This window comes from Eublepharis macularius, chromosome 1 (genome assembly GCF_028583425.1).
Source record: "Eublepharis macularius isolate TG4126 chromosome 1, MPM_Emac_v1.0, whole genome shotgun sequence".
Taxonomy (NCBI): Eukaryota; Metazoa; Chordata; class Lepidosauria; order Squamata; family Eublepharidae; genus Eublepharis; species Eublepharis macularius.
In genome coordinates this window covers 155,880,992-155,907,484 of record NC_072790.1, presented here as the reverse complement: position 1 = coordinate 155,907,484, position 26,493 = coordinate 155,880,992, and the positions used below count along the sequence as shown (strand labels likewise).

General features: G+C 42.1%; 1 protein-coding gene across 2 annotated transcripts in view; it reads left to right on the top strand.

Annotated features, from left to right (window-relative positions):
• Positions 1-26,493, top strand: part of CEP170 (centrosomal protein 170) — a 188,745-nt gene that overhangs the window by 36,872 nt on the left and 125,380 nt on the right. For both annotated transcript variants that reach the window (XM_054985890.1, XM_054985885.1), the window contains exons 2-6: positions 3,955-4,044; positions 7,566-7,644; positions 8,862-8,920; positions 9,752-9,914; positions 12,264-12,398. In XM_054985890.1, the coding sequence (XP_054841865.1) occupies positions 3,955-4,044; positions 7,566-7,644; positions 8,862-8,920; positions 9,752-9,914; positions 12,264-12,398 (526 nt within the window). The remainder of the gene's footprint in view (positions 1-3,954; positions 4,045-7,565; positions 7,645-8,861; positions 8,921-9,751; positions 9,915-12,263; positions 12,399-26,493) is intronic.

The following is a 26,493-nucleotide window of genomic DNA, read 5'->3' as shown; positions in this document are numbered from 1 at the left end:
GACCAGTATTTTTTCTCTTGTGCAGGTGAAGCCAGCTTGTCTCAAGGCTTGTGCTCACCTTAGAACCAATGTGGCAGACTTGCAGTTTCTCTCATTGCAGTTTCAAAGTCACAGTACATGTCACAGAATAAGAGGAGCCAACACTGTTAGTTGGGAAAATCTAGGGCCAATTTTATTTATTTTATCAGCAAGATAAGGAAATGCAGGAGCCAAGAGCAAAATTCACCCCATGTTTAATCACAGTGCAGGGATCACAGAGTCAGACCTCCCCTATCCGTGTATTCCTGTTTTCTGGGTGGTCCACTCTGGTGTTTATCATCTTGTGGCCCAAATAGTTGTCCTTGTCACAAAGATATTTTAAGGTGTATAACAGCTATGTTGATCATAAATGAGTGATGTGGCATCCCAGAGTTGAGATGAAATGGGGGAAATTCAGTATTCTCTTTTCCAGCCTTATTCCCATTAGTTCTCACTTACTGACATGACCTATCTGTAATAATCATGTCTAGGCTCTTTGATATTTGCCTGGACAACCGCAGGTTTCAGTGGTATGTGTGTGTACATACATACATCTTCCTGTTTGTCCAACAGCTGGCCTTCTCAATTGGTCTGCTTTCCTTCTTTTCCACCTGTCTTTTCCATGCAATCCTATTTCAGACTGTCAAATGAATGCCACAATGCTAGTCCTAGTTACTGTGAAACTAAAGAGAACCCTCACGGGAAGGAACAACAATTACAAATTAATAAACAACTCTATTATAAGTGCCCAAAGGGCCAGATGTATTTCTTATATAAATAAACCAATCGGTGAGATGACCAATTACAATTTATACAATGATTCTTCCTTAAACTTGAAAAATACAAAGGTCCAAACAAAATGTGTCCTGTATCTTCTTTAAATAAAGTAACATTCATGCACAGCTATGTCTACACATGGTAAGGGAATCCACGGCTGCACACCCAAGCTGGGGCCGGCTGAAAAGCTCAGATTTCGTACAGAATCTTCCTCAGGGGCGTGGCCAAACACTGCAAAACAAACATCTTACATACTATACCATAAGCAATTTTACATGACATCCAATTTATACAAATTCATCATAATATACAATTGTCAGCAGATATCAACAACAAACCTGTGTGGTAGACCCTTAAACGCTGTAACAATTATTTACTCCCGGACCTGAGCAGCTGTATCTTCTTTAGCAGGGCGGCTGTATCTTCTAAAGCACGCCGTTGCAATAAGTAAGGAACGTTTATATTAAGCTACCCCCAATGGCTAGACTTGGTCTTAAAGGGACACTCAAATGACACATCAAAGGAAACAACTCAAAGTAATCATTATTAAGCCCTAATGGTTATAAAGTTCTCAATGTGTGGATCCCACAGGCTTCATTCTGCAGTAAATCACTCTGTTTATTGCCCTGTGTAACACAAAGAATTGCTACATGAGAGTCAGTCTCCGAGTGCTGCTAACTCTAAAATGCTGGATAAGAGAAACCTCTACAATGTTGTTTTTAATTCAAAATATGTATTTTTTACAATCCTAGTCCTGAGTGGCCTTAATGCGCATCCCACATACAAAGACTGCCATGCCCGTCATTTTATAAAGTATGCAAAACTATGCGCTCCTAGCAGGAGAAGTTATGCCACACACAAATTAGGTCTCTTTCCAAGTCTACAATTTCTTTTAGTATGATATACTCATAAGTGTCAATCCGATGGTCATTGATAGGCGGATAAAATTGTGAGCATCCCTTTAATCATTTGGATAATGTTTAAACTGAACCAAAAGCCTCTGTAGGTCTATCCTTAAAAAACGCACACAGTTTAATCTAAAGATCTATAGCATGTCCTTGGGATAAAGCCCAGTCCTTGATTGAGAACTGAACCCTCTACAGGGCTGAGGGGGCAGGAAGATAAATCATTATTAAGCCCTAATGGTTAAATATCAAGGTTTCATTCGGCCCCTCTTAAAGGTTCTTTTATTGCCTCTCTCTAAAAGGGACGACCCTCTCTTGTTAGAAAAAATAGTTCTGCTACGTAAATTTCTACTACTGGGGCCCTCGTCCCCAGAGCTGTCAGAGACTGCCGAAGTTTCTAGATCAGAAAAGGAGCTCACTGGGTCAGCCCAAGTAATTTTCCTCTGGGTGCCTCTGTTACCCTTAGACTGGTCCCACCAAAAATAAACACGATTATTGGCATAATCTAATGTGTCCCTTTTGAATTTCTGGATTTTAACCTCCTTTGTCCTCACTTCAAATTGTTTAACTTGTTTTTCTATCTCATTAATCCGACTCTCATATTCCACTGAAGGGAGAGGAGTCTTTAGGGACTCAGTTAACACCTGGATCTCCTCCAAAAGGGTGGCGCTTTCCTTTTTGCATCTCCTAATTACCAGCAGCATGAGGTCAAAGCTGCATTTGTTCAGAATTGAAGCCCAGTCAGACTTAAAGGAATCATCCTCCCCAAACATCCCTGGGGGTTTCTGTATACAAAGCCCTCGTGGAATGCGTTGGGCAGTATAGTAATCATAAAGAGTAGCAGCATGTAAATCAAACTTAGTCATTTTAGATTTCAAGAATTTGAGCGTATCCCACTCATCCTTAGGGGCAGCCTTAGTTCCTGTCATTATAGAGGTCATTCCTGAAAGAATTTGGTCCTGTTCTTCTGCCGAAAAGGCTAGCACGTTTTTAAAAGATGCCATAATAACTAGAGAGCAACAAAACAATGGCACTTCCCGTACTGTAACAGTGAAACTAAAGAGAACCCTCACGGGAAGGAACAACAATTACAAATTAATAAACAACTCTATTATAAGTGCCCAAAGGGCCATATGTATTTCTTATATAAATAAACCAATCAGTGAGATGACCAATTACAATTTATACAATGATTCTTCCTTAAACTTGAAAAATACAAAGGTCCAAACAAAATGTGTCCTGTATCTTCTATAAATAAAGTAACATTCATGCACAGCTATGTCCACACATGGTAAGGGAATCCACGGCTGCACACCCAAGCTGGGGCCGGCTGAAAAGCTCAGATTTCGTACAGAATCTTCCTCAGGGGCGTGGCCAAACACTGCAAAACAAGTCCTAGTTACTGAGCAACCTTGTTCTTGAATTGTCTTCTCTTTTCAGTTGAAAAGTAACTACTTTGTAAAGTATGTAATTTTTTAATAGTAAGTGGTTACAGATGGCTATTAAATACGTATGCATTAAGGACAGCTTGAGCTTCTGCATGTCTGATAATATTGTGAAGTTGGGGCTAACAATGAAGTTTTGTTTTTAATACTTGTATCGTGCAGGCACTTCTAACAATTCCATCAAATTTAGACAGAACACATGAAATACCCCTTTATCTTCTCTGTGTGTTGGTTATAAGTATTGTAAAGGTGGGGATGGGGGCAGCAACAGAGGGAAGGGAGTTAACCTCTTTAACATATGCTATGTCCATGAGAGAACTATTTGGAGTGTCTCTTCTCTGTCTATTAAATCAAATATTGTCCAGAAACTGGTTCTAATGGCTGTCAAGATAGCTAAACAACAATTCTTACCTGGTTCCACTGTAGATAAAGAGCAGCTAGCTGTCCAAAGAAATATCTCCCTCAAATTTGACCATCCCAAGTGCGGAGTGGGGGGGGGGGGGGTTCCTGGAATTCATGTCACCTCTGTGGTTCATTTTAACAGCTGCGCTTTTCATGATTTATCTGTTCCAGTAACTCTGTTGTGTCAGGTGTTTTGAGAAAATCAGTTGTCTCCCTCTCCCCATGTGTTGACAATTAGTCATGGTTTCCTTTTTGCCTTAAATGCCCCCTTTCATTGCTAACCTGGTTATAATTTTCTTAGTTTTTTTTCTTAGTTTTGTGATAACACTTTTGAATTTTTTTGAAATGATTAGTACTTATTATCACTTCACTTTTAAAACTTACAACTCTTATTCTAAATATTTCAGTCACGTAGCGTGGATAAGCAGCATGCTGTAGTCAACTATGACTCCTCAACTGATGAGCACTTGGTGAAGGATTTAGGCAGTCTAAACGGAGTAAGTTTCAATTTCATTATCAAGACTTCAAGTTCATTTTATAAAACGGAGGGATGGGACAATAAGTGTTTAGTCAGTTCAGTCAATTCTTCTTTGAATGCCCCTGCTGCTAGTGGTACATACCTGGCTGATAGTATTTTCTGTTGCTGCTCCTAGCCTTTGCAGTGGGCTTCTAAGAGCCAAATCACATGAGACAAATTACATGTGTTTTGCATGGGAACACACGTGTTCCCCACCTGCTTTGCTGTTCACTTGCACACCACGGTCACGCTGCACTGGATCCTACTTCAGCCATCCACGGGTTTCTTCCCCATTCCGCATGCTCCGACCTTCCCATGTAACTGTTAAGGGATAGTAGTTGCTCTCGCCCTTAGACAGCAGGTGAAGCTCTTGTTGATCAGCGACGCTCTCTTTCTGACAAGGGGTGTGTGTGTGTGGCAGTTTGCTGGAGGAAGCAGCACTGGAGCAAGAGGCGCACCCCTCAGCGCACCCTGCAAGGCCAGCCCCCACTCTCAAAACCCCGCGAGTCCAGCCCTCACAATAAGTGAGGGTTGACAAAATCGACACTCTGCAAATGGAACTCAATAGTAATCACAGCCGACACTCGCAAATATGACTACACATTCCTGACATGTGCAGGGGAGCAGGACACGTATTCAGCTTGGGCAAGAATGAACATGGGTAGGTATGAGCAGATGTGATTTAATGCACTTGATTTACTAACGTGTTTCGTCTAGTCTAGTTCTGCTCTATAAGTAGACCAGAGAAGCCTTTATTTCCTACCTTTTTGGAAGGCCTATAAAGTTGGTTTTTTTGCGAGGATCTTTTTATGAGGGCTTGAATATAATTGTTTAACAGCTGAATTTTGTAGGAGAAACAAGTCTTTTAATAAATACTCCAGTTGTAAAAGAAACATGTAGCATTGAGCTAAATGGTATGGGGGTGGATCGTGTGGATAAACTTTCAGAAGGAGTGAATCTTTTCCTGCCTTCCTTTTCCCTCCTCATCTTGTTTATCTCCAAAAGGCCTCTGATAATAAGGGGGAACTTCATGAAGAAAATGCACCATAGTGCATGGGGTTGGGGAGTTTACAACTGGACAAAATTGTTACCACTTCCATCTTCTGATGGCATATCCAGGTTATTTCCATTCCATGGACAAGAGTTCCACTTGCACTTCACTGGATAATAGTGAAATTTCAAAGCACCAGATAAGCTTGTGCTAACTATAACTTTTTCAAAATATCTGCTGTCAAGAGGATATTTTATTTATTCATTTATACCCTGTTTTTTCCCCTCAGTGGGGACCCAAAGAATCTTATAATGTTGATTTACTTTTGCTTTGCTTTGCTGCCTTTCCACCCAGCTCAGTGTCCCCAGTTGAAAATTTTAAACATTAAAACAGTGTTTAAAGTAACAAATAAATGAGTGTAAACAAATAAAACATATAAATACATAGGCACACTACTTTATCCTCACAACAATAACTATGTGAGGTTAGTTAACCCGAGAGAGAGTGGCAGGCAAAGGTCATCTAGTTAACTTTCATTGCCAAGTGGGTATTTGTACCTGGGTCTCCCAGATCACCTAGTCCACCATCTGAACCTCTACACCATGCTGGCTTAGTTCATTAAGCTTGATTTATATAACTCTTACAAGAAGGAAGCAGAACTCACACATTCTAAGTGTATCTGATCATGTTAACTTGTATAACACACACACACACACAAATGATACTTCTATACCCAATGGGAAAATATTTAAAGGAGCAATAAATTAACATATAGACATTACATATTAACAATTATATTAACAAGCTTAAAACATTTACATTACCATTTCCCCCTTCATATTGTCAAGTTGATGTTTTCATTCTTAAGGTTTCAACTGCTGTGTTAATTCTGGCTTCAGTGGTATGAAATTTTATGTATTTCATAACCCATCTTTTTCAGTGAATCTCAAGGTGGATTACAGAATAAAAAGCAAGGCAATCACACAGTGTAGGACATCCAATGAACATTGCAGCTATATTAGGAATACAGAATTGAAAGACGAAATGAACTATAAACTGCCTAGGCAAGGTATAGTGAGATTGCAAAGGTAGAAGGCAAGGTAGTAGATACCTAGAGTAGCCATTGGGGTGGCCTACAATTCTATTCCATTATAAAGTCACCCTCCTGGACTGTTCCATTCTATTACAGTTCTAGCCCCTTTATTAAAAAATGGCCTCCTTACCATTTCTGTTTTGAAAACAGATTTAAGCTTAAGCAGTTTCAGGTGGGTAGCCATTTTGGTCTGCTGTAGCTTAGCAAGATTCGAATTCAGTAGCACCTTAAAGATCAACAAGGGTATAAGGTTTCAAGAATAAAAGCTCCCTGCATTAGATACAAGTAGTAATAGAGATCCCTGAGCCTTTATATCCTAGTCAGAAGGTAGGAGGGATGTTGCAAAGAAAGGAGTCAGGATATGAAGGTACAATGCAAAATGCAGTCAGTTTGATTAGAGCAGGGGAGAAATGCTTAGGGGTAGGAAATGCAGAAAATTATCTTAGGAAGGCATCGAAAAGGCAGTAGTTAATTTACAGCATAGTGTATCTGCTGGAATATAGTCGTCTGAACTGAAGAATTCATACTTATTCACTGTTACGTAATGAGGACATTAACTTTAATTACATCCAGCTTTCCTTGTGATCAACATGGCTTTATGTAATATATTATATTCCATGCATGTTAGCCCAAATCAGACTTTAATTATGTTGTACTGTTGTATGGTCAGATAAATAACTAAGTTAGACTTCAGCAGCTCATAAAGCCTTTGTTTTGGTAAAGCTTAAGATTAATTGTCTTTACCTGAACAACTACCATATCAGTTTAAATTAATCTATCTGCATAAGGATCGGTTTTCTTTAGGCAATAGTAAACATGTCTGAAAATGACCTGCTGTTTTGATTGAGCCAACTAGAGATGTAGCAGTTATAGTATACTAAAAGTTATGTGATATTACAGTTAGTAACTTTGAGTGAACTGTGAGGAAAGAATACAATACATATTAAGAAAGATATGTACCTATTACTGGAGCAGGTCATTCTACAAATTTATAACATGTTTCTCTAGTTGGCATATAGTAAATGGTACTTATGAGGTCTAGGCCATATTATTTTATTGATTTAAAATCCGTGTATTGCCTTGCCAAAGATCTGCTTGAGGCTGTTTACATCTGCAACAATAAAACTAAGCCATTAATACAAGCCACTAAAAATGGTGCCATTAAAACAAGTTGGAGTATAAATGCAGCATAAAACAAACACCAAGCATTCTAAAATTATGTGTATAAAATAATACACAGGCTAGAAGGAGACTATAAAATGGCTAAGAGATATCAGCAGTAAATCCAGATCCCTTTTTTTCTTGTGCAGATAAGATTGAATAATAACATTTTGTGCAGAAGTTTGAGGAAAACTAGATTCATATGGAGAGTTTCTTTATTCCCTAGAATGTCTTAACATTGTTTTTTTTTTTGCAGACATTTGTGAATGATGTGAGGATTCCTGAACAAACATACATAACCTTAAAACTTGATGATAAACTGAGATTTGGATATGATATCCTTGTTCCTTTAATTTGTTGCTGCTCCTTACTTTATTGTTGAAATATTAGTCATGTTCTTAAATTTACGTATTAACGTGTACTCTCTTCAGAAGTTGTTCAATGTAAACGTAATCTTGATTATCTTGTCATTGTAGTATAACATGCAGTAACTGTGCTGATTGTTGAAACCTACACTTTAATAATGGGCAGTAGATACTGCCTTGTTCCTTGTATGTTTCCTGTGAAACAGGGATGAACCATTTGTTTAGTATAAAGGGCAACATTTGAAACCTATAAAGCGCAAGAAGATTACAATTTTTACTGCTTTAGTGGTGTATGCATATAACATTTATTTCATTTATACCTCACTTCCACTCCCACCCCATTCCATGCTTGCAACATCCTTTCTCCATATGTTATCCTCCAGTCCCAACCATTCTGTGAAGTAGGTTTGGCGGAGTATGACTGGCCCAAGATAACCCAGCAAGCTTCCTTGACACAGTGGGGATACAAACCAGAGTCTCTTTTATTAAAATGATAAGCTTTTGCTGGCAGATACTTGGGGCACTTGAAGTGTTCCACATGGAAACTTGGGTTCTCAAAACTATTTTTTAAAACACTTAGAGCAACCTTGCATGTTACAGTGAAGCAAAGTGGAAAGGATAAGTGTAATTTTAGAAGAAGCACTTGCAAAGGGGAAGGTTTTTTAAAGCTATTCTCACATTTGGAACTTGCACATTTCACTTTCAGCAAGTTTTTAATATATATTACACCAGAAACACAGTCAGAGAGAATATAACATGATTGTACTACTTCATTTCCTGCCTTCTTCCGTTTTGTTGCATATAAAGAATAATTATATGTCTAAGGAGCCAGAGTTCTGTTGTCTTTCATTTAACATGTAAATGACTATATGAATTCCTTGATTTAGATTGACAATGCTACTTGAACAAAACTGACACTTATCTTAACAGCTAGCTGTGAGGAAAATATCTTCTAGTGTAGTTCAAGTAAAAGTATGATGTAGCTTTGTATATGCTTTCTTACCGATGTATGTATGTTCCTTATTTAGCTGCCATAAGTGTGATATCATAAATGGAGTATGCATTGTTGCATTTTATAAACATTTGAAATGGCTGTAATATTTCCTCCCAAAAAACATTGTTACAAAAATTAGTGAAATTTGCAGTGGATTTAGAAAATTGTCACTACTTTCCTTATCACATTACACATACTAATCTTTTTACTGTAGTCAGAGGAGAGATGAGAGTTCCGGAAGAAGCACTTAAGGTAAATATATTTATATTTCTAGGACAGAGATACCTTCTTGGAGCACTGATTCATATTCTTTTTCCTGGATGTGAGAAGAGGCTGAATGGTGGCTTTGGGGCATGATTAGAGTTAAAGAAAGCACATCTGGAGTCTGCTGTTGTCCTGGGGCCTATGGTGTTCACTATGAGCCAGTATCTCTGGCCAAATCCTGCCACCTGGAAAAGAGATTAAGGGAATCTGACACCAATCAGCTGTTCAGAGCCAAAAGCTCCTGGAAGATGTGGATTGTGGCAGTTGCCACAGTAATGGCCTTGGAGATCTTGTGAGAATTCCCCAAAGGAAGTGGAGTCATGGGGACTACCTGGAACTTAGGAGAACTACCATGCTCTGCTCTTCATGTGTCAAGAGACATGAAAGGAATGACATGGAGGGAAGTAGAGGACTGCAGTGTAGTCCTCTATTTAAGGAGGTATTATTATATTGGATTATAACACTTAAGGCTGATTGGCAGTAGCCAGAAGCCTTCATACAAACACATGGGGAGTATGTAAGACTGTTGCTACCATTCTGATGACCAAGAAAAGGAAGACTATTTTTCCGCCAGTATGCCATCAAGAAAAAGAAGGGAGTCATCTTAAATTCACATACAGGAACATATGATAATACATTTATTTTATAAAACCATTTTAGTAGGAGTCATATTCCTACTAAATAGGATATGCTGATGCTCTTTTCCATAGAAATGAATTGTCCAATCACACATTTATTTTGAAATGTTTACTATTGAGATCGTTTCATTGTAACTTCCTAACTTTGACTACTTTGCATTGTTCAATGGGATTTCTTTAGCATGAGAAGTTTACAAGTCAACTTCAGTTGTCCCAAAAATCCTCAGAAGCAGAAAGTTCAAAGCCAACAGGTGTCAAAGTTGCAGAGCCAAAGGTACAAGATGTTGTTGCTGAAGTGCACCACAAAGCTATAGAGGCACTAAAATCTGAAGACAAATCTACAGGTTAGAGAAATTTAGTACTTCAAATTCTTGTCCAGTTAGTAAGTTGTACTAAAAATTGTGCAATACATTCAAATGCATGTTTTAGGAAGCTGATAACATTGATATCAGACAGCAGATTCTTACACATTTTTTCCCTCTGCCACTGAATGTTATTTTAGAAATAGAATAAACAGAGTTAACTTACTGCCTATTTTCTGTAATGCTTTCCTATCTGTATTATGTTACCATTAAAATGCCTTTCCTCTAATCCTATGTTCTAGACTGATGTGGTGATGGAGAGTGCCATCAAGTCATAACTGACATATGGTGACCTCTGCTGGGGTTTTCAAGGCAAGAGGCTAACAGAAGTGGTTTGCCATTGCCTTCCTCTGCAACCTTATCTTCTTTGGAGGTCTCCCATCCAATTACTAGCCGAGGTCAACCCGCTTAGCTTCCGAGATATGACAAGATTGGGCTTCCCTGGTCTATCCACTTTAGGGCCTAGACTGATACTGTACTAAAAATTCAAAGTCACCCATATGCCTGTTTTGAAATATTACTGATCTTAAGATGGATGATTACAAGGAGAGCTGAAAAGACCCAGTACCCACAGAGATGAAGACTTTACCCAGAAAATACCCTCCACAAATATCCCTGGGAGTATACTACTCTGCCTTCTTTTGGGTTTACGTAGGAATGGATTTGATAGTTATCCATTTTTTTAACTTGCCATTCTCAGTCTAAGGCTCCCAATGTGATCTACGGTATAAAAATATGCAATGAAACAGAATATAACTAGCATTGAAATATTAAACAACATGCCTTGTGGTAACTTTTACAACTGAGGCATGGTGTATAAAAGTTTGTCAGACATTGAATAAAAGAGATCAAGTAAGCGCCTCTTGTGTGAAGCGTTCTATGGTATTAGCATTTCTAAAACTGCTTCAGAAAGCACAGATGCCAAGTAGGATCTTGAGATTACACTCTTCTGTTAGAGATACAGGAGAGTGGCTCTTCTGTACCATGTCAGACCAGTGATCAATCAAGCTCAGTATTGTCTTCTGACTGAGTAGACAGTTCATTGGCCCAGCAGGGCACAAAGCACTTGGTATATTCATATGGCATTGGGGGACTCAGGAGAGAAAAAAAGGGTGAAGTGATTATTTTATCTAGTCCCAGATGTGTGAATACTGGTTGTATTTTTCTGAAATGAAAGAGAAAGCATACTGCTAAGGTTTAAATTCTGCTGGCCATCACCATGGTTCAGCTCTGCAGTGGCTTATAAGACAGAAAGGTTTTCTCAATGGACTAATGCACCAACATGTGTTTTTAAAATAAAAAGTAAGCACTATGTGAACAGTTTTAATCAAATCTGGAAAAATAAAAATAGGTTTCAGGACTTGATAAGGGAGAAAGATATAAGGCTTATAATGCAGTAGCAGGAAAATGTAATTCTTAATTTCGCTTGTGTTTCAGCTGAGCTGATGTCTTATGTAAAAATTGTGTCCCCTTCCCTTTGGGAAAATACATCAAACACAACAGTCCTTAAATTTTAATTGATATATTCTCAGAAAACAAAATAACATCATTCAAAATATTATTTAACAAAACACAGACCAATTGAGAAATTACATTTAATTTAAACAGGGCATCACTCACCAATATACTTTTTATTCTTTGCACATTTCTTAAGAGCTCTGTTACATGTTCATTCTTTTGTATATATTCCTCTATCCATATTATTTTATTCATGTGTTCAAAATTGAGGTATTTTAGTAGTTACAAAGGATATGCCTAATTTTTCTGTCCCATGTGGGACCAAGTGACTTACAACATCGTTCTCTGTGCTTCCATTTTATCCTCACAGCAACGACACAGGTAAACTAGACAAAATGACTGACCTGAAGTCACCCATCAGGATTCCATGGCAGAGATGGAAGAGTAGGGATTTGAACCTGGGTCTCCCAGATCCTAGGCTAACCACTATCACCACACTGGATTCTTTGCTTTTGTGTTTTATTTAACACCATGCCTAGCTTTGGGATTCCTGTAAATGGTCTACAAAAGTAACAAAAACAGAATTAGTAGGAAATTTCAGGCATATTGGTAAAACTGAATGAGGGAAAATTATTCAAAATGTTCATTATGAAGTGGAGGGACACAATTATTTTGCATGAACAACGAGGCAAATGATTTAAGCTACATCATTAGCAAGTTTAATATCTGGAATGTAGGTAGCTTAGGTTGTTTTTAAAAGTCTTAAGGCATTAGAGGCAATAATGCTTGAATTTTTAATATGCAGTAGAGTTGATAGAAGAATTTTATTGGCATTTTTCTTGTTTGGAAGAACATTTATTTTGCTTTATACAGATCTTTCTGCTATGCCTCGGGGTACACCACTATATGGGCAGCCATCATGGTGGGGTGATGATGAAGCTGAAGAAGTAAATGGCTACAAACAAGATGGTAGACCTGAAGAGAAAATACGAGAAACTGGTGTTTTAGGTGAGTTGCCTAGAAAGCAGATTCACTTGAAGCATTTTTTTTCATAGCACAGACATTTAGCCTTTTCAATGCGGGGCCTCCTACATATGATAAGTCCATTATTATTACACTGTTAGTATTTCTAAGAAAATCAAGTCAGTAGTTCGGTGAGGAATAAGTTTGACCCTCAAACCCTTACATATTAACAAAATGCTTAGGTAAAGGACATAGAGAAAAAGGAGAGAATACCTGTATGATGCAAGGTCCCAGTTGCTTCTGTGTATGCCATTTTATACGTTCATGGGGGCCATAGGAGAGGACTATCATCAAATGTGCTGGCTTATGGAAGTGAACAGCCATTTAGGAGAGTGGGGGAAGAGGCTAAGCTTATTTTTTTGGTAGGAACAGTCTTTGAGTATGAGAACTGATAAAATCCCCTAATGACATCATCCTAACTTAAGTTCTGTTTCTTGACCATGCTAGAATAAATTGGTTTTAGATATATTGTGTCTGTCTGTGTTCCGTGGATGGCTGTGTTGATTCGAGATTGACATATGCAATGAAAATACTTGCAGTAGTAGTTCTGTATTTTTACTACGTTTATAAAAAGTGAATACATTTTTGGATGTCCTAATGAATTGAGAAATTGATTCATTATTGTATCATACCCTCTTAATCAAATGCCATGTAGCTTCTTTAGATGTGGTGCAAACTATTTAGTCAAACTAGTTCATTCCTGGATAACAGCTAGTTAGTGATTTAAAAAAAACGTTATAACAAAAATGGAGTTGACCAGGTATAAATAGGAAGCTGAAATGTTTTAGATCAATATACCAGATATTGATTCGTATTAATATTATTTAGGAAAAAGTTCTTCTGTTTTGGCAGTATACTTTATTGTCTTTGGACTATTGCTTTCTTTCTTTAAAAAAAATCTGTATGAGCCATCTATGGGTTACATGGATCTTTTCAAGTATATTATAGAGAACTGGGGCAAAATGTTGATTGATAGGAGATTTGGGAAGAATCTAGCAGGGCCAGCATAGAATTCTCAAACTACACCCAGTTCTTTGTTTTTAAAGAGACCAGGGCAGGAGAACACAGTAATATTTTAAAACATATTGGTAAATATGACAAAGATTTCTTCAATTTTTGAATGATGGGAGTCTGATGAGACTGACCAATTTAGTAACTTTCATCAGGCTTGTATAGATTCCTTGAACAAAAGAGAAATCATTTGGGAGTCTGATGAAACTGACAGGTCTAGTAACTTTCATCAGGCTTGTACAGATTCCTTGAACACAGGAGAAATCATTGTCAGTTTAATCAGTATATTAAAAGAATTTGGGTCACTTTCAATGTAGAAAATGAGTAGGAATTTTAATAAAATATACCCTCCTTGCTGTACTAGAGCTTCTGCACATACACACACCTGATAGTCTAAGATGTACTTTGTTGCAGGTGAGTGCTAAGTGGGGGAGGTGAGCGGGGGGTGAGGGCACGGCAACAAAAACACACAGACACAGTGCTGGAGGTAAAGAAGGCCACAACTTTATTGAGATTACAGCTCCGGGAACAAAGGCGTGCATAGGGCACAGATTCGAGCATCGGCTGACCTACCTGCCAAGCTGATGACCCACACGCCCCTCAGACCCCTGCTGAGGGGGAGAACCATGGAATGACAGTCAGTGGGATGCCACGTGGGTATACACCCGTTTGTGAAACATCCCCTGCCACCTGGGAGTGAGGCAGACTGACAGTCCCCGACTGGGCATGCACCGGCCATTCCTCACTCCCCAGACCCCTTATGGGGATCCCCATATTAGGGAGCCCGAGGGCTCTGTTTCCTCCCAAACGGATCGGTGCCCAGTGCCCAATATGCAGCCTACTAACCCCAAAGTTGTGACAAAAGGGAGGCCTGGGCGGGATGCCGCCATGGGCCAAGTGCTGAGGGGCGGGGGCCAGCTTTGTAGACCAGGGGCCCGCATCGTATGTGCCTGCGTGTGCCCCCTCGGCCCCTGGTCATTCCCCCGCTCCCTCCATAATATGGCGGCTGCCATGCTTTCTCCCTGCCCACCTCCCCCGCATCACCCTCAACCTGGCTTCCCAGGTGAGTCTAGGAGCCATTGTTTCTCATGGAATCACTTCTCCCGTGCTTCAGTATTATGAGGTTTTCAGATGTGAAGGAAGTCTGACATATTATATGGACCTTCTCCATCTAACAGTCTGAGATGCAGGCTTTTTTTACTTCAGTTTTCTGAGGTTGATTCTCAGCAAGAGACTAGGGCCCAGCCAGATCTGCTATCTTTCCACTGGGCCTGTAAGCCAGAGCTGTTCCACCAGGCATATGGTTAACACTGGCTAAGGCCTCCCCGCCAGTCGAATAGAGGAAAATGTGCCCTCCCTACCAGATGTATCTTCTGCCCAGCCTTCTGTTAAACGTTTGTGGAGAGGACTGGGTGGTGGATCTTCTTGAGAAGTGCTGCTACATTGTTTTAAATATTTATGTGATTTTATCTGATTCTAAAGTATATATTTATATTTTAATATATTATATTGTATGTAATCCGCCCTAAGCCTGCTATTGCGGGGAGGGCGGAATATAAATAGAATTAAATAAATAAATAAGCATTTGTTGAAGAGCAATCTCCTGATATGCATGGGTAAATGCTCATATTTCAGTGGCTTCAAGACATGAAGTAGGCAAAAAAGGCCTCCACCTTGCAGTGAAGGTTTTACTGGATCAGCTTGGAACCTGTTGGGAAGCAGCAAACTGTGGATTCATTCTGGATTCAGTTAGAATGGAATTCAAACCCCACCCCCCTCCAGAAATGGTGTTGACTGATGGTTTTTCTGACAACAGTGGGACGTCCCCACCTCCCCCTTACTGTTGAAGGCCAAAATGTCCCAGAAATGCTGTCCCTGAGGGACAACATGAGGAGGATTCACTAAAAAAACTCTCCTTTTTGTTCTTGGAAATACTCTACTGAAACTAAGCCTGTATTTACACCCAGAATACTACATGTGGTCTAGGTTTGATCTCAAGTTGTTTTCACCACAAATGAATGCATGTAAGAACTATTACATCAGGAAAAATGTACATGGATGTTTCAGAAATCATCTATTGGCAGGAATTTAGTCTTATTCTTGTCACCAGTGTTTTGTGTTTCACATGTATATCTCCATGGGCATTTCTTCATTGAACATGCTTACTATGTAGTAAATGTTACGCTGTAATCTGCTTATTTTCTTGGACATTTAACTGACTTCCATGTAAAATACATTTTAAAAAATCTAATATATGAAATAGTGAGCTGTGACATATTTAAAGAAATCTTGACATTTAAAAAAACTTGAGATGCAATGTGAAACTGAATTTCATTTGTATTTGGTCCTTAAATTTCATAAAGATTGTCCATATTATCACTGAGGTAGTACAATATTGCAAATATTAGTTGCTTATAAAATAAGATGATCTCAGGATCCTGTGTACCAGTTCTCTCATCTCTTGCCTCTATCATTCATATTTATAAAACATGTACAATGTTTTACAATGTTGGAAACCAGTTATGTAGTTAGCAGAAGGGAAAGTATATAACAGATGGAACATGATTTAATGAGGAGATTGATATGGGAGATTAGTTCCCTAAGCCAACTAGATGCAATTAGCCTTTACAGTGTTTAAGTTAATAAGATTATTTTGGTATTACTGTTTTTCAGCCTTAATGGAAACCTCTTGTGGAAAATGTTGCTAGAGAGCAAGCCTCAGTGGACTCTATTCAAATGTCACAAATTTTACCTTTTGTAGAATAATATTGATGTGTTTCTCTACTCTTGATCCAGGAAATAAAGAAGACATGAATGAGGTGGTTGCTGATACATGTGCAATATGACCTGAAAGTTACGCATTATTGTTATTGTCTTTTTAAGTATTCACATTCTCACTTGGTTCGCTGGTTATCAGCAGTACCTAAATACCTTTACTCTTCATATATTACCATTTAAACACCTCAAACAGTAGCGATTGGTAGTAAATTAAACACGCCTGGCTTCTGAACATATTTTTATTATTTTACAACTATAACCTTTCACTTATCTTTTTGGTAACTAAACAAGACACTTTATAAGCATGTGCTCCAGTGTCAAATCCAGCAGTGCTGAGGCCTAATGTATTCCATTGAAATACATTCATGAGGTATTCTAGCTGAAGCCTTTTCTTGGGGGAAATGGTGGAAAACCAAAAGTCAGAGTGACAGTTCCAGGGAGAAAGTCTTTTCATTTGCCCACCACGTCTTTTTATATTCTGGTTTGCGGTGAGAGGAAGAAGAAAATCAAGCTTCTCTGAGTGGGAACCAAATTAAAATCCACAAGGTATTATTTATTCACATCAACTGTCTTGAAAGCTAAGGAGTTCTTTAGTGTTAGACATAGGGGAAAATTGTTGTAAAACCACAATATGGAGTAGTGGCTCAAAATTCCACTTGTATTTTGGGGAGGCATGGGGGTTCTTGGCCACAATGATAAACTTGTCGCTTGTAATACTGATTGTTGTTAGACTGTATAAAACCAGTTTGGTGTAGTGGTTAAGAGGGCAGGACTCTAATCTGGAGAACCGGGTTTGATTCCCCACTCCTCCACTTGAAGCCAGCTGGGTGACCTTGGGTCTGTCACAGCTTCTAGGAGCTCTCTCAGCCCCACCCACCTCACAGGGTGTTTTGTTGTGGGGATAATAATAACATACTTTGTAAACCGCTCTGAGTTGGCATTAAGTTGTCCTGAAGGGTGGTATATAAATGGAATGTTATTATTCATCTTCGTTCTTCTGTGCCTCCACACATGGGACTGCGCAGGCGCAGGCCAGCCGCCAGAGAATTTTCTATAGCTTCTATAGCTCCGAAGGGGCCGTTTGTCGCGCGCCTCAGCGACCGTTTTCCCGCCCAAACGGTCACATGCTCCTCCAGCGACCAACGGCCCCTTCCCTCAGTTCTCTTCTTGCCGCTGCTTGGAGAGAACGTGAGCTTCGTTGCTCTGTGCTTTTGTGTGCTTTTGACTTCTGGATTGATCTTTTGGCTTTTGACTTCGGACTTTTGACTTCGGACTACTCTTCTGCTTGCTGATTTGGACTTTGACTTGGACTCGGTAATTACGACCCGGACTGTTTGACCCCTCTTTAGCGTGCCCCTGAAGATGGCCTCAAAGGTGCTCTTCAAGCATTGCCTCCAGTGCCACACTAAAATGGCCCAGACCGATGGCCATGAACTGTGCCTGTTTTGTCTGGGGGAGACCCACAATGTTCCGGCCTGTAAGATATGCCAGGGCTTTACCAACAAGGCCCGGCAGGAGCGCAAGGCCCGGTTGAACTCCTCCCTGTGGCAGAAGGTCATGTCCGAGGGTACTCCGTTGCCTTCCCCCAAGGCCGGCCCTAGCCCCTCTGCTGAAAAGCGTTCACGAGCGGGCTCAGTGGCTTCTGCGAAGTCGGCAGCAAGATCCAGGCTGACGAGCGCTGCGGCGTCAAGAGCCGCCTCTCCGGCGCAGGGTTCGGAGAGACTGCCCTGAAGCGCCTCTGAGTCTCGATCGGATCTGAGGGTGTCCGACTCTGAGACGAGACTAGTGGTGCCGGTTCCACTGTTGGATCCGAAGAGGGCCGCATCGGTTCCGAAGAAGTCGGCGTCGGGCAAGGTGTCTAAGCGGCGGAGTTCCACAACGAGCCCATCTTCCGGAGGAACGTCGGTTCCGAGGGCCTCGTCGGAACCGCCGGTCAAGAAGCCTAAGAAGGCGCACCGCCATCGTTTGCCGCGCTCGGTTCCGACGGAGGAGGTGATTGAGATCCCCCGCACGCCTTCTCCCCACCTGGATTCGCCGGTTCCTGAAGAGGTGCCCGATCCGGTAGCCTTCGAGGAGGTGCCACTTGGGCCCCCTGTGGTCGCGGATCCGAGTCCATCGACCAGTCGTCGGATCCGACCGTCGCCGGATCATCGACCCCCAACAGCTTCCAGCCGTGAGAGGCGCCGTTCCGAGACTGGGAGCGTCGGTTCCGGGCACTCGGTGGGATCACGCCATCGTCAGGCCTCCTCCTACATCCCTCCAGCCTACCACTGTCAGTGGGAAGGGGCTCCTGTTGGCTTCGGGTACTCGGATCCGAAGCCATCGACGTCGGCGCAAGGTTGGTTCCTTCCGCCGTTCCGGGGAGAGGAGTCGCTGCACGGTTCCGAGGAAGGAGAGGCTGAAAGCGTCGGGGATTACCGATCCGAGACCTGGTCAGAACCGTCCCCGGATGACAATGTGGCGCCGAGCACCAGCTCCCCGTATGAGGACCTAAAGATTTACTCCGATCAGATGGCCCGTATGGCACAGGCGCTTGAGATGGATATCTCTTTGGCGACCCCCCAAACCAAAGACAAGCTCCTGAAGAGAATCTATGGAGACAACCCGGCTACCATTGGCTTCCCCTTGTTAGAGGGAATTGAGGAGATCGTGGAAAGGGTGTGGAAGGTGCCCTGTGATCAGCCTGCTACGTCCAAGAGGATAGAACAAATGTACAAGGTGAAGCAGGGCGCCTGGCAGTCTCTGGCGAAACACCCTCCACCCTCCTCCTTGGTGACAGAGGAATTCCAGCCTCGTCGGTCGGGCCCACCTTCAGCACCACCTGACAAGGAGGGCAGGAAGATAGACGCGATGGGTAGGCGCCAGTACTCCATCTCCTCCCTGGGCCTCAGGATTGCCAATTATCAGACGATCATGGCAGGGTACCAACTGTATTTGTAGGAGAAGCTGGCGTCCTACGTGGGAGATTTGCCTCCTGAAAAGAAGGATGTGGTCTCCCTGCTTCAGACCGAGGCTGTGCGACTGTCCAAGCAGCAGATGAACATAGGGAGCCATGCTGCCGACACTGCTGCGCGTGGGATGGCTTCGGCCATAGTCCTCAGGCGTCATTCCTGGCTGCGGTCTACGGCTCTTTCACAGGAGGTGAGGTCTCGGGTAGAGAGTCTGCCTTTTGAGGGGGACTCCCTGTTCTCTACCTCGACTGATGAGGCCCTCAAGAAGAAAAAAGAGGACAGGCAGACGGCGTGATCCTTGGGTTTAGCTCCGACGGACAAGCCCGCCTCCAGGCCACGGTACGCTCCACGATACGCCCCGTACCATTACCAGGGCAGGTTCCAGCAGCAGCGACTGGGCTACCAACAGTATCCTGCCTACCCACAACGACACTACGCCCCCCCACAACAACCCAGGAGGCGTAGACCCTTCAAGCCTCGCCCGTCGCAGTCTCCGGCCCAGCAGAAGGATCATCAGGGTCTTGGGAGGCAGTACTGACGGGGCACGCCAGCCGTATCCCCAAATTTTTCGGACAGACTGCGTCCACTCCTTTCCGAGTGGGAGTCAATAACATCTGACTCATGGGTCTTAACGATTGTTGATAAAGGATACGGGCTGGAATTCATTGAGCTGCCTAGGTGCAGTTCACCCATGACAGCTGTAAATAACACTATGGCCGAGCTGGATGCAGAAATCGTATCGCTCATGGCCAAGGGTGCTGTGGAGGAGTTGCCCTATGAGGAATCCGTGACAGGGTTCTTCTCTAGGTTCTTCCTGGTACCCAAGAAGGACGGGGGCTTACGCCCCATTTTGGATCTGAGGGGTCTTAATACCTTCCTCAAGGTCACTAAATTCAAGATGGTTACATTGACGATGGTGCTCACCTTACTGAAACAGGGTGATTGGTTTGCAGTCCTTGATTTGAAGGACGCATATTTTCACGTGGGGATACGGAAAGAAAAATACACAGAAAATACCTGAGCTTTGTTTATCAGCGTAGAGTTTTCCGGGATAGGGTGCTTCCCTTTGGTCTATCCACTGCCCCACGAGTGTTCACGAAATGTGTGGCCCCTGTGGTCTCGTTCCTCCGTGAAGAGGGCTGTACCATCTTCCCATACCTCGATGACTGGCTCATCGTGGCTGAGTCAGAGGCTAGGCTGATGCGGGACATTGACTTGGTGCTTAGCACTTGTGACCGCTTGGGGCTCTTGGTAAACTTTGAAAAATCCAAGCTGGTGCCCACCTGCAAGGTTTCCTACATTGGTGCACTGTTGGACTCCGTGGAGGGTAAGGCTTTGCTCTCCTTGGAGAGAGCTAGATCCCTAAGGGGTCTTGTGTCCATGTTTAAGAGGAACCGTTTCCAATCCGTGCGCACTATCCAGTGCTTATTAGGTCATATGGCAGCGGCTACCTCGGTGGTCCCCTTCGCTAGGCTGCATATGCGCCCTCTCCAAAACTGGTTTGTGCGGAGGTACGATGCTATGCAGCACCCTCCGTCCCTCAAGCTCTCCATCCCAAGGGTCATCCTGTCCTCCCTGGACTGGTGGTTGTCTGATGAAAATTTATTTAAAGGGGCCTTTTGGCTATCAGCACCCTGATGTCACTGTTACCACTGACGCCTCTTTGCTGGGCTGGGGGGCTTATTGTGGTGATGTATGTGTGCAAGGTGTCTGGTCTGAGAGGGAACAGACCCTCCATATCAATGTGCTTGAACTAAGAGCCATATGTTTCGCACTTGTGTCCCTTACAGCACTGTTGAAAAATCACCAGGTGTTGGTACAGACGGACAACACGACAGCCATGTACTACATAAATCAACAAGGGGGCACAGTGTCCATGGCGCTCTGCAGAGGAGCCACGCTCACTTGGCAATGGGCAATCAGGAATGGCGTGACGATTCGTGCATTACACGTGGCAGGGTCGGACAATGCCCGAGCAGATGCCCTGAGCAGGGTCTTTCTGCTGGACCACGAGTGGGAACTGAACGTAGAGTGCATTGGGCCGATCTTTCGGATGTGGGGTCATCCAGATTTAGATGTATTCGCAACAGCGGCGAATACCAAGGCCCAAATGTTCTGTTCCAGGGCAGGGAGCGACCCCCTCTCTATTGGGGATGCCTTCCAGTGTACGTGGACTCAGGGCTTGCATTATATGTTTCCTCCGTTCCCTTTGATTCCCAGGGTCCTGTGCAAGATAGAGGAGGATGGGACGGACTGCATCCTGGTGGCCCCCTTTTGGCCACGGCAGGTTTGGTTTTCAAAGCTCCTGCGGATGTCCCAACGGACATATGTGAGTCTGCCCCCTCGGCAAGACCTTCTCCTGAACGGGAGCTTAGTCCATCACGACCCCAGGAAGCTGCACCTGACAGCTTGGCGGATCGTTCCTCCCCTATAGGTTTTTCGGATGAAGTACAGAGGGTCCTCCTGAATGCTCGCAGACCATCCACTAGGCGCTCTTATGCGGCCAAGTGGCACAGGTTCGAAATATGGGCACTTGCCAAAGGGGTGGTGCCTGCCAGCAGCCCCCTAGGGGTTATATTCGATTACTTGTGCCACCTGCGGGACCTGGGCTTGAAGGTTTCCTCTCTCAAGGTCCACCTTGCAGCTATCTCTGCTGCTCACACCTGAGTTGATGGTGGTACAGTTTTTTCTCACCCCAAATCCCGTCAATTCCTTAAGGGCATGTTCAACCTTTACCCACCTGTGTCTGCACCGGTGCCTCAATGGTCGCTGTCCCTGGTGCTTTCACGTCTTATGTTGCCTCCTTTCGAACCGCTGGCAACCTGCCCCTTGGACATGTTATCGTACAAGGTGGCATTCTTGGTGGCCGTGACTTCTGCTAGGAGGGTCAGTGAGCTGTCTGCGTTGTGATCTGACCCTCCCTTCCTGGTATTTCATCCGAACAAGGTGGTCCTGCGTCCCTGCCTAGGTTTCCTGCCTAAGGTGGTGTCCGCTTTCCACCTCTCGCAGGATATTTCATTGCCTGCATTTTTTCCTCGCCCTTCCTCGAAAGGGGAGAAGGCCCTCCATTCTCTAGACTTAAAGAGGGCCATAGCCTATTATCTGGATAGGACGAAAGGCTTCCGGTCGAGTCCTCACCTGTTTGTGTGCTTTGGGGCCAAGGACAAGGGTAACAGGGCTTCTTCACAGACCCTGTCTAGGTGGATTGTAACGGCCATTAGCAAGGCCTACTCCCTAGCGGGAGTAGCTTGCCCGCTTCATGTCAGGGCCCACTCCACGCGGTCCCAAGCATCCTCCTCGGCACTCCTCAGGGGTGTGCCCCTGGCTAACATTTGCAAAGCGGCCACATGGTCCTCTGCAGACACCTTTGTAAGGCATTATGCCATAGATGTCAATGCGGAGCAGGATGTATCTGTGGCCAAGGCTGTCCTACACTCCCTTTTTTCCTAAGGGAGTCTTGGAAAAGGTTTCTTTGCGTACCTGCTAGGTACCCTTGAGTGAAAGGGTGTATATATGTATATTTATATGTAAATATTGAGTACTTATATATCACTACACAGTTTGTATAGATGTATATATGTATATGTATAGTGTTGTTGTTCTTTAATAAACTTGTGTTGGATTTCACCCCGCCTTCCTTATTGTGTGAAGCTTGGTACACTCCCATGTGTGGAGGCACAGAAGAACGAAGATGAAAACAGGGTTAACATACCTGTAACTTATGTTCATCGAGTTCTTCTGTGCTGACACACAACCCTCCCTCCTACCCCGCTGTGAATTCCAATGCACGACAATGTGATGGCTGTAACGAGAGTTGGTGTTTTTAAGGTGTTATGGCTAAGTGTGTTGGTCAAGCGGCGGCAAAGGAGAACTGAGGGAAGGGGCCGTTGGTCGCTGGAGGAGCATGTGACCGTTTGGGCGGGAAAACGGTCACTGAGGCGCGCGACAAACGGCCCCTTTGGAGCTATAGAAGCTATAGAAAATTCTCCAGAGGCTGGCCTGTGCCTGCGCAGTCCCATGTGTGTCAGCACAGAAGAACTCGATGAACATAAGTTACAGGTATGTTAACCCTGTTTTATCATTAATTTAAAAGGAGTCCAGTGGCACAGAATTCATTCCAGCATAAGTTTTCATAACTCAGAACTCCCTTCATCAGTTATATGCATTTGCAGAAGTGAGCTCTGACTGATCAAAATTTAAGCTGGAATAAATTCAGTTAGTCTTTAAAGTACCACTGGGTTCATATTCAATTTTGCTTTGAAGGACAACCATAGCTACTCAGCTGCAATTATAAAACTATGTATATATTAACAAGCAAATAACATGGTTGATTTTACATTCATTGGGTTTTAACTAATAACAGGAAACTTTTTCTTCAGTGTTCAGAGCACAAATGGTTAAACTAAATTGTCTATTTAATTGTATTAAATGTATAACAAGGTTGAGTTAGAAGTAACTTGGCTATCAGGGAAATATTCTCTTGAGAGCAATGCAGTTTCATACTTTGTAAACTATGGTCCCGATGCCTTCTCTATACATTCTGCAACTATTGACACCTACCTAAAGACAATATTAATTGATGAAAAAAATGGTTCTGTGATGTTACTCTCCCACTACTTCTGTTCAGTATTAATTTCCTTCACATAAATAAATGCTTCTGCTGCTCAGTCCCAAACGCATTCTGCTTCTCTAAAAGCACCGCATATCAAAACAGATGTATCCAGTCTTTGTCCTCTCATGAATTTGCCTAGAGCCATGGCTTCCTTTACCTAGCTTTGCTCTTAACACCTGCTGCTTTTATCCTTCTGCTCCCCAACTATCAGCCCTCAGCATTACTTGCTCTTCCCTTCTGTGCTGTTTTCCATTCCAGGCAAAAGCTTAGGCTCCTCATCTCCAAGAAACATGATCTACTTTCTTAATTTTGAATCGCTACACACAGGCATTTTGTAATTCCTATACATATATAATTCATTTTATACATACTGTACACAATTTTAGTGACACAATTTTATTGTAGTGCTGCTCATAAATACTGCAGTATACTATATAATGGCAGAAAAATTCTCTTAGGAACTGTTCAAACCATGCATACAGCAGTCCTTACTAATGCTCACAAGTCTAATACCAGCTTCCTCTTAAGGAGGAAAGCAAACTGAGCAGAATCTCCAAGGTGGTAGCGGTGTTAATTCAGGCTAAAAAGTGTATCCCAAACATATAAGCTGTACTGAACCACAAATTATATACGATAAGTTTTGTCTAAAATTTGAAAACTCATCTTTTAGAAAGTTTTTTGTTAGTTAAGTGGCAATGTTACAGATCTTAATTGCTTGGCAAGAAAACCTTTACATTATGTACATTTGTCCCCTCTATCCCCAAATTAAAGATGCTACACAAGGCGCATCAGTTCAACTGGAATTTTATTCATTAACCACTGATAATGAGCTTCATTAAAGATTCACCTGTTGGTGCAGGCACTCTAACATGTTGTTGATGGCATGCCAGCAACAAGGGCAATTTCATCCTGATTCCAAGTGTGATGCAGCTAAAACTGCCCTTAGCTTATTCTAGCCTGCATACAATAGCATGTCGAAGGGAAATGTAAATCCACCAAACACTAGGAATCATACTGATGAAGTACCAGCCCTGATGGGTCTCCCTACTCTAACACCTCTACTCCAACCATGAGAGATTGGTTTGGGAAACCTCCAAGAAGAAATATCTTGAGATGCTTGTCAAAATATTCTTAAGCAAAAAGCCCCTGCTGTTCCAGCCAACCCCAACATGGGCCAATCTAAGATCCGGAGTAATTAAAAGCAAATAGCCCCACCCTGACAAGTGGCAAAATGACGCATGTAAAAAAGACCCCCTTTCCAGTCAATCTGAAAAATCCTGTTTAGCCATGAAACAACCAATTGATCCCACCTTAAAAGATACAGGGATCTGTCGGTGGGCAGATCCAACCAGAAAGTGCCTTTGCAGGGGAGGATGAAGTACCTCAGCCCTGATTGGTCTGGAAGACCCACCATGTATGCCAAAACTTTCAGTGTGGGGTGGCAGTCACTGCTTTTGATCTGCAGGGGGTCTGAGCTGGACTTCCTATACATTTTACATTATATATAAAATCTAGGACTTCCATATTAAAATGATAAAATATACATTCCAGAGAAACCTTTATAGGAGTTTAAAAAATCCTGAGATGCCTATAAAATTATGAGCATTGTCTGTATATAGTGTAATCATTCAAAATTTTGTAGAGATTTTCTATTTGATTGCTAAAGTAATACAGTTCCAGAGGAGTTAGCCGTGTTTGTCTGTAGTAGCAAAATAAAAAAGAGTCCAATAGCACCTTTAAGACTAACCAATTTTATTGTAAACAGTATTTTATTTTACAATTTTATTGTAAAAGCAGTGTAAACAATGCTTTTATACAGCAGAAGAACAAGATGCTGTATACCAGTTGTCTCATCCCTTACTGGATTCATTCATTTTGCAATGTCTGCAGCTGTTATGGAATCCGTTCATGCTATAATGTTAACCCTGCCAGTTTCTACCCTGTACTTTTTGTCGTTCCATCACTCTTTGTAGCTTCGCCTCTCAACGAAAACTTGGTGAGATTGAAGGGAGGCTCCTAAAAAGGAAGGGATCTTACCCTTCAATACTATGAGTGCTCTGTCTACTGTACTGCCTATTTTTAAATGCATTGTTTGATGCTGTGGCTCTTTTTTCATCTACATCATGAATATTTCTTAGTTTTCTTAGAAATCTGGTAGATTTTGAAATTTTCCATAGTTCTTAGTTTTTCTGTATTTCTTGAAAGATCAGTGAAGCTTCTTAATTTAACAGTTAGAATTCACTTTCCAGTTCTTATTTAGCACCATGTGCTAGTGGTGCATTCACATCCTTTACACTTGGCAAGCAAGCTTATTATGTTAAATGCTTAATGTTGTGCTAGCAGCTCCGCAAAAGATTTGATTTGTCATTTATTCAGAATGTACATTCTGACTCTCTTCCTTTCTTTGTTCTATCAAAAAAAATAAATTTACAAAGTCTGCATGTTACTTGCTGTACAATAGTTGTAGTCCTTTTTATTTTTGTTGTCTTTTCCCCACTTTGTACTACTATAAATTGAATTTTTCAAAAAAGGGCCTTATTTCCGTGGTTTCTCCATTAGTAGAATTTTAAAATCTAAATTAAAAAACCAAGTATATATTTGCACAACTGTGTTTGTTCAAACTTGTGCCTATTTGCATAAAGAATTACCAAATTTTTAAAAATTTTCACAAATAAATTTTTTATGTAGCTCATGAAATGAATTTGCTGCAGGTTGCTGTTCATCAAAT